The sequence below is a fragment of the Uloborus diversus genome, unplaced genomic scaffold, assembly GCF_026930045.1.
Source record: "Uloborus diversus isolate 005 unplaced genomic scaffold, Udiv.v.3.1 scaffold_1475, whole genome shotgun sequence".
Taxonomy (NCBI): Eukaryota; Metazoa; Arthropoda; class Arachnida; order Araneae; family Uloboridae; genus Uloborus; species Uloborus diversus.
Window position 1 is genome coordinate 1 of NW_026558182.1, and position 9,766 is coordinate 9,766.

General features: G+C 36.1%; 1 protein-coding gene across 1 annotated transcript; it reads left to right on the forward strand.

Moving 5' to 3' along the window:
• Positions 1–1,592: 1,592 nt before the first annotated feature.
• LOC129232995 (uncharacterized) lies at positions 1,593–8,023 on the forward strand (the record flags this gene model as incomplete). The annotated part of the gene is made up of 3 exons (XM_054867075.1): positions 1,593–1,833; positions 3,997–4,120; positions 7,832–8,023. Coding segments are annotated over 3 exons (557 nt in total), but the record flags the coding sequence as incomplete, so codon positions are not given.
• Between the last annotated feature and the right edge of the window lie 1,743 nt (positions 8,024–9,766).

Sequence of the window (9,766 nt, forward strand, 5' to 3'; positions counted from 1 at the left end):
CAGTACTGTAGTGCTGCCATCTTTTGCTTTTAAATAAAACTAATAACTAAACCCAAGTTGATGTTTCTAACATTTAAAGCACACTTACAGATTCAACATAGGGAAGATTTAGATATTTTATAGTTTGGCAAATTTTATACCTTGGCATTTTCTTTCCTTTGCACGTGCAAACAAAGAGGAAGGAAATATATTCTAGTCATACATGGTTACCATAAAGCAATGGAGAATAAAGAATTAACAAATGCTATATCGGGAGATCGCACCAGGTCTGCAAAAAATTGTGCCTTCCCGCTATTAGAAAGAAGATATTTTTCAATTTTTCATTCTTTAAGGGGGTTCAGGACACATTTTGAAATTTTTTTTATTCTATATACTTTAGAGTTTTGAAATTTTTTGCACTGATTTACCATTTATTTAATAATCAAAATCATAACATAAATATGAAATTTTTTGTTTTAATATCAATTTAATTAGTATTTTTAAAAAAATGGGGTTGCTTTAAATTGCTATAACTCAAAATATTCTTGATCAATTTTCAATTTTTTTTAAATAAATTACGCACAAATACTAAGCTTTAATTTTTATTCGGCGATTTTAAAAATATTGATTCAATAAAAAACAAAAAATATTTGAAGAAAAATTTCGAAAAATTTAAAGATACTTTAAAAAAAAAAAATCATAATTTTTGCAGTTAACGTTTTTTTTTAAATTCGCCGAATAAAAATTAAAGTAAACTGTTTGAAAAAGATTTGCTCCAAGTTTCATTACTCTATCTTTATCGGTTCCTGACTTATAAGAGTTTGAATGCAAGAAATCGGGAAAAATTGCATCATGGAGAAAAACGCGTTTAAAATTTTAAAGTTAAGTACACATCAGTTAGGTGAGCATGCAACAAAAATAGTTATATCTTTCGTTCTATTTAAGATAGAAACAAGATTCAAACGTCCTCTTAAGCAGAAAAAAACGGAGTAATTTTTCACATGATAAAAAAAAATCGCAAAATTTGACGATTTTTGTGTCCCGGACCCCCTTAAAATGTTTGTAACGGAACCAGTGGCGTACACAAGGGAGGGGTCCAGGGGGTCCGGACCCCTCCCATAGGTCTTACTTTTTTTCCCGATTGATTACGATTTTATGTATTTTGTACATACGTAGAATAATTTCAAAGATAACAATAATTTCAGTTCGAATAAGCGAAAAAATAAAATCTTCATATAAAAAGATTTTTAAAAATATTGTGTATTTTTCTTATGATTAAAATGAGATTCTATGAGCTTGAATCCATTTTTTAAGTGTGAGAAAAGTAAAAGAGTAAATTCCTTTGCTTTCAGGTTATTTATTTAAGTATATTTAGTTAAATAATGCTAATTATTTATTCAATAGTTCTTTTTTTTACTGTTTTTCGTTCTCGGGAATCGATAAAATTAATTCGATATGTTTGACCCTCCCCTTACAAAATTCCTATGTGCGCCACTGAACGGAACTATACCTTTTGAAACTTCTTTATTAATTAACAGCTATTTATTTCAGTCGTCACTTCATATAATAAAATTAAAATCCTCTCTGAAACTAGTATTCGTTCTCCATTTCAGGCTTATGGGAAAAAGCACTCAAAGCTCTTGAAGAAAATGAAGACATACGTGGCAATGTGCGGCCTAGCACGCACGTGTATTCGACAACATCGCTCCAGGAGGAAGTCACATCGCCAGAGTCGCTTTTGAAGGCCATCAGTGACTTCAAGGAGGCCGTAGGCTCCACTGGGCAGCCCCTTTTCATGGATTTGAAACCACTCAAGGAGTTGAGTGACAAGTTCGACGCTGTTGAAGAAAATACGTGAGTATATTCATTTCACTGCTATTATTGAGCAATCACGATTGTTTATTGCTTTCATTTGACTGTTTTGATGTCCTATGATTTTATTTCCCCCCCGCCACCCTCTGCAGCATCACCGTCGACCGACTCCTCACGATGCTGCTCCTCTAATGAAAGCCGTCTATATCCTACACACACGCGCATACATACACAACTACACACACGCACGCACACATACACAACTACACACACGCACGCACACATACACAACTACACACACACACGCACACATACACAACTACACACACACGCACACATACACACATACACCTACACACACAAACAGATACACACAAACACATACACACATACACAAACAGATACACACACGCATACAGACACCTACACATACACACAACTATCCACACATTCATGCTTGCATACAGACACAAACACATATACCTGCCCCCCACGCACACAGACACTCATACACACAACTACCCTCACACTCATGCCTGCACACAGACACAAACAAACAAGTCTACATACACCATACACATAACCCCCACTCACAAAACACACACGCCTACATACACACAAACACTCGTGATTGCGAAAAACATAATTTGAATTCAAAATGACAAAATTCAAATTAATTTTTCTTTTTCTTTCTTTTTTTTTTCATTTAAACTCTTGTATTTACTATAAATAAATTATACTTGAAATAAATTTTCGTTACGAACAATATGGTAATACATCTCTTAATTTTGGTATAATTTTAATTGAATTTTAAAAATGCATGATTATAAACAGTAGCAGAAAAAGCTAGTGATGATCCGGATATCAGTATCCGTATCCGCGGATATCCGAGGAAAAATAAAGATCCGTATCCGTTACTTTTTTGACGGATCTTAAACGTATCTATTTGAATAAAAGACTCTTAAATTCCGTTTAAATTAGGTTTTATTCCCTATTTAAATTATAAGGTATCATTTCAGAAGCCAACGGCCCTCTGAGACATGTTTTTTTTTTTTCATTTTTAGTTTAATATTAGTTTTTGTTATCGATATGGGGTTTCTGTTTTTCTTCATTTTGGTTTTTCCCGGCATCCTTCAAAAAAAAAGTGAGACAAAAGTCTCTACTGTTTGTAAAGGTTCTGTTATTTCGTCGGTCGGAGTAATTTGGGTGGAATGGGTCAGCGCTGCATTTATGCTGAAATAAAATGCGAAAAATTATTTCTAGCCTATCCAGTAGCAGCTTTACATTCTTGCTCCTGTATCCTACATCTACCGAGCAAGATAAAAATAATTTTTCACATTCTATTTAAGCATTAATGCTGCGCTGACCCGTTCCTTCCAACTCTCTATTAATTTTAACGATGATTTCTTCAAAAAGTAAATCATAGTCTTTATTATATTTTCGCCGTAGATGACATTTTTTGAACAAACACTGTTATTATAGTGACGGGAATACCTTCCGTAATAAATTTTACACTTGAATAGTTGAATTGGGCAAAAACATTTTGAGATCCGTATCCATACCCGTATCCGCGGATCTTGACACTAATGATCCGTATCCGTATCCGCGGATCTACTTTTTTAACGATCCGGCACATCGCGAGAAAAAGCGCGACGCTGCAACGTGCGTCGCAGATTCTTGCGAGAGTCCGCAGACTATTTCTTAGTTGGAAAAGAAAAAAAAACCCAATGAAATTTGAAAAAAATAAAACACTGGCAGCATGTACTTGCGTTTTATTTTTTAAGCCTTTCTTATTGCCGATTTAAATTTTATGGTTAGTGTAATCTTGGTTTATCTTGCAAACTATTTTTTGACATTTTTCTTCTCCGCAGACTGCTGAAAAAGATTCTCCTGTTGGGATTGCATCTATATATCTGACGACTTCATGTTTATGGTCGCGATTCAAGAAGCTATATAATTTGAGGGGTAAATTTTTGGTAGCAATTGGGAAGCATTAATACTATAACTCAGGTTCATTATTTGCACAAAAGCACAAAGGCTTTTGTCGGATGTCTTTTCCTCCATAAGCTCATTTCTTTTGCATTGAAAAAGGCGTTCTGAAGTACCGCCGAAACACGCGTCTGCAGTAATTTGCAATGTTATTTCTTTCTTTCTTTCTTTCTTTTTTTTTTTTTTTTTACAATTCTACCAATGTTTCATTTCCAGCGAAGCTCTCGAACTTTTGGAAGAACTGGATCAGATGTACGACGACATAAAACTTACCAAAGTCAGCATGATGCGATGGATCACGGAAACCGGGAAAGATTTTTCGGATGAAGAAGAAGAAAAGGTGAATAATAATAAATTGAATAATAGTAAATTTCCGGAAAAAATTCGATATATAGAAATTTCGATATATGGAAACAATCTTATTTTATCATAAAAGTATCCTAAAACATTAAAATGAAAGCTAATTTTCGTGTATGAAACTCAATTTATAATTTGTACGAGCATCGGATTAAATGAAAGTTAATGATTAAAAAATTAAAGGAAATTACATTTTTACGTTAACATACATTTTCATATTCTTCGGCAATTCAACTTGATCACAACATTAGGGGATTTCCGTTTTAACAATGTGATCGAGAGAAAAGTAAAAAATCAATCTACTTAACTTGAATGACTTTTACTGAAACTAAGAAGATTAGGAATGATAATCAACAGACAAAAGGGATAACATGAAAATGATTTTACAGTGTTACTGGTTACAACTTAGATTTAAAATAAACTTGAGAGAATTTAAGAACTTCAGAACGGAACAAGGACTTAACTACACACCCTTCAACTCCAGATTCCTTATGAGTTCCGTAGCAACATTTAGTGAATGTAATTTTCTCCTCTAACCTACATTTTTCATGAGACACAGTCTAAAGTGGAAGAAAAATCTACGTATGTCTCGAAAAAAGTTTCAATAAATAGAGATTTTTTCGATATATAGAAACAATTTTTCTATATAATGAACAAAAAAATTTGCTGGAATTTCGATATATGAAGTTTCGACTGTAGTATTGAGCTCTTTTGTATACCGGGTGATGAAATTGACAGTTGACATCTAAAAGTCAGGGGTGCTCATCTCCCCTAAGAATAAAAATGCACCTCCGATACCACATACCCCCAAAAGAGAGCCCCCCCCCCAAAAGAAAGAAATATCCGTCAAAATACCCTTCTAAAAATTTTAATGGCGCTGTCAGCGTCATGACTCCCTTTTCCTCGCCTTTAGGTGGGCTCCCGTGTAGAAGTGTAATACAACACACGGAATTTTATGCATAGAGGTATAAAGCGTTCTTGAAACAACTCGGTCTTTTGTTGTTTGAAATAACAGTTGTGAAAACCCCCAGTGTCAAGTCCATTGTGATACTCAGACCGCCTTAGGGCTATTAACCAGAAATTCGTCCGAACAAACTGAAATAATTATAAGCAGAACGAAGAACTGGTTTTTCACGACATCCACATTTGGCTGCTTTATATTTTTTGCTAAGTAAGCTTTAGATTCCAATTCCGTTTTCTTTTAGACTAACATCTTGTAACGTATTTGAAGCATTTTTTTCACCTTGAGCCTAAGTTAATGATATTTTTTTTTGGGCCCATCCTCGAGCAGTTTACGATATTTTCGTTAAAACAAAAAATTGTTTTAATTTTTTTCCAAGCTCATTCTGATTTTCTGAGTTTTTTTGAAAACGAACCAAAACTAAAATTGTATCGAGGGACTTAGTTGTAAAATTCAAAAGTATTTGCTTTTCTAGGTTACTATTTCCATTTTCATCAAAAAACTCACATCCCATAATTTCTGAATTTTAACAGTAAGCAAGTGTTGAACTATAAGAACCAAAGACCTACTTCTTTTTACAGTTCAAATGTTCCCTATAAATTTAAAACTCACTCAACTGGAGCATATGCTCTGAGAAAATTCAATGCAAACCCAATTGTTTTAGAGATCGCAAAGTAACAGTTTTTTAAGGCACTTTAAAAATTGCTTACAACTTCTCTTCAAATTGTATCTGGCACTGCGCTACCATATCAGAATTTGAACCACATCCAAGTTTTTGGCTTTGAACAACCTGGCTCAGCCAAACACGTTCTTGAAATAGATCATATGAGGCAGTGAGAAGCAAAAGAATGTAAGTGGACATTTTCAAGTTTTGAGTAAAACGCGTTTAAAGATAACATCCTAGGTAGGTTTTGATTAAATTATTTTCTAAATCATGCTGTATAACAGCAATCACCAGCAGGGTTGCCAGACGTCCCGGATTTCAAGGGACAGTTCCGTATTTTGAAATATTGTCCCGTGTCCCGGGGAAGTTCCATACGGGACGGCTAAAGTCCCGTATTGTAGCTAAAAACAATATTTTACAAAACGAGACATTATTTTAAGGAAAAAAATTGAGCAAAGCAAAAAAAGTGAAATAAAGAGCAAAACGAAAATTATGTGGCAACAAACGCAAAAATTATTTTCGTTTCAATTTGGTTTTTATTTTGGCATATGCAGCAGACCATGAGTATCCGAATGATTACTTCCTCTTTGCTCATTGGCTAATATTGGAAATATACATCTGCGCATGCTTCGGCAATTGCAATGAAAACGATTTTTATTCTTTGATCGGCGACATTTTGTAAGGTTTAATGCTTGGATACGATTGAATTTTTCAGATTTTTCATGAAGAAACGTTTTACGTCGGAAAGCACCCCTTAAAAATACACCATATCCAGTAATTGCCCTCAACCTTAAAAAATATCCCCCCCCCTTCACTCCTAGAAGCCTGTCCCGTATTTACTGTTCTTAAATCTGGCAACCCTGATCACCAGAGCTACTAGTGTACCATCTCTTGCACCAAGACAGAGGAGAGGTTCACCTACCATGTGTACTGGTTATCTCTAAATTTTTAATTTTGCCACTTACATCCCTTTGCTTCTCACTGCCTCATATGTATAGTATACACGTAATATTTCATAACATTTAAATATTAAAAATTTATAAATCCTGTTCTAAATTGGACCAAGAAATTTCAATTAAACATTTAAGTCTACACTTCTGAACGAATAACGCTTACCAGCAGGCCCATCATTTAGGGGGATTAAGGTGGGTCAATTGCCACCCCCCCCCCCCAGGCTGAGAAAATTAATGTTTTTACATACAAGTAGGTGCGGTTTTTTGTTTTTTGATATTTGTATTGAGTGTACACCCTTTTCACCTCCCCCTCTAAAGAAATTCGAAATGAAGGGCCTGCTTAGCAGTCATAAAACTCAAAATCCTCGAGATTATCCAGATCAGCACCTAAAGTTCTGAACTGTCTGGGGTAACCCCGGACAAATTTTAACCCTACTTAAGTATCATTTATTTAACTCCCACATTTGAAAATGTGCGGATCTGCATTCATATTATCTTGCCCATATACTTTTGTGCAAATGTAAAACCGCTTCTCCTAAACTTTCTCGGTAGGATCTACAATTTTTATTAGTGCATCAATTTTTACAAATTATGTTCTGATCTAATCAAGGAATTCCGCGAGATCTACCAACAACTATTAGCAATTTTCGTTTATGTGTATGATCTTACTATATTTCAACTTCTTACAGTTGCGATTTTTGCAAAAATATTCAATCTTTGTAATTACCAGACTAGTCAAATTCGGGGGAATCAAAGAAAATTCCCTAATCAACTGGTCAAATTTGGAGAAATCAATGAAAATTCCCTAATCAACCGGTCAAATTTGGGAGAATCAATGAAAATTCCCTAATCAATGGGTCAAATTTGGAAAAATCAATGAAAATTCTCTAATTAATGGGTCAAATTTGGAAAAATCAAAGAAAATTCCCTAATCAACTGGTCAAATTTGGAAAAATCAATGAAAATTTCCTAATCAACTGGTCAAATTTGGAAAAATCAATGAAAATTCCCTAATCAACTGGTCAAATTTGGGAGAATCAAAGAAAAGTCTCTAATCAATTGGTCAATTTGGCAAAATTAAAGAAAACCCCCTAATAAATTGTCCATGCCTTTCAGATCAACTCTTTATTAAGCAAAATCAACAACTGCCTCCGAGCTTTCATCAAAGTCGGTCAAGAAGCCAGTTTGTTCAAGAAAATGGACCGCTCCATCATTGAAGCTGCTCATGATAAGTACGCAGACGGACTCGTGGACGGAATTGCAACTTACAACTTGGCTTACAGAAGACTCAAGGAAGATCTCGGTATGGTATTGATAGTTACAAATATTTTTGCTTCCTTTTACAAAAAAGGAAGTATTGTATTCGCGAAAAAAAAAAATCACTCAAAAATCGACCATAATTTCTATTTTACTCACCCCTGAATGAATGTTGAGATTTTTTTCGACTTGACCACACGTGGATAAGTGCCTAAGAACGTATAGACACGCGAAATATCCATTTTCACGATTCCCGAGTTAATTACAACGAGTTTTCTTGTGGCGTCTGTATGTGCGTATGTATGTTGCATAAGTTAAGAACGGTATGTCCTAGAAAGTTGAAATTTGGTACGTATACTCTTAGTGGGGTCTAGTTGTGCACCTCCCCTTTTGGCTGCATTCGGTGGTTTCTTAAGGGGTCTTTTGCCCCTTTTTGGGAGGAAATCATTGTTAATTTCGATGTGTTGTTGTTGTTGTTGCTTGTCCCACTTGGCAGACAGAAACATCATACCAAGTCCATGAAGCCGTGCGAACAAAGTCCCTCTAAAACAGCAGAAGGGTCGGAATACAGCTGATTCAGGTCACAGCCGATGCAAGAGAAAATATGGGCGGGAGCAGCCTTAGTCAAATTGCATTTTGGGCACAAGGGGAAAACCTTAATACCAGCCACATGTCGCTGTGCTCGAGTGTGTCCACTTCTCAGTCGGGCTAGGACGGTTTGATGTTCTCTACTACTTGCCCGAAGTAAAGCAGCGCCAGGGCGGGATGCTTTGTACCATTCATGAATAGGGGGCTGTCTCCAAGAGGAACTGATGCTTTGCTTAACACGGGTTGCAATTTCTGAATAAGAAAGGCATCCGTTATGGGGAGAGATCTCTCGGCTCCCCTGACGAGCCAGCCCATCAGCAATCTCATTTCCAAATACATCAACATGTGACGGTATCCATTGAAAAGTAATGGTGAGACGTTTACTCAAGTGTTTTAGATGTTGGATTATGTTCAGAGTCGTTTTGTCACCCTGTTTCCACCATTCAGATAGATGCTGAATAGAGCTTCGGCTATCACTCAAGATCCAAATATCAGTACTGACACTCTCTGTGACGCAATAATTCAGAGCCTCCTCAATAGCTAGAAGTTCGGCCCGGAAGACGGAGCAAAAATCGGGGTTTTTAATACAAATCTTAATGGCGTTTCCTTCTCTGATATAAACACCGCTACCGGAGATAGCGCCGTCACCCCTGCTACCTTCAGTATATATTTGCAATGCATCACATGGGATTTGGTGAATAACCTCCCAAGCAAGTTGTCTAAGATACTCCGGGTGTTGGGAGCTCTTGTTGGTGTACGAGCACAAGTGAGGTTTGAAGAAAACTCGTTCATGTAATGATGGGGCAGCATCCAGACCACAATTCAGTGAAACATATTCAACTTCATTAAAAAGGAAACCCTCGCTTTCAGCAAAGCTAAGTGGACTCTGTCTCTTAAGGCGTTGATTATTCTTCCAGTTTCTTACATAACTGGAGGTTCTGTTCTGGTCACCATAACTAACAAGCTTAGCAAAGTATTTAGCCAGGAGATATCTGCTTCGGAGTCCTAGAGGTTGCAGGTCAGCCTCATACAGAACAATATCCTTAGGGCAACTATTTCGGAGGCCAGTGATGATTCTTGCAGCAGAGAGCTGAACCCTTTCCAGTTTTTCAAGGTTACTGACAGAGGCAGCCCGATATACCTGAAACCCATATTCCAAAACGGGACGAATGAGCGCAGTATAAGTATTTCGAAGTGTCTGAGCAT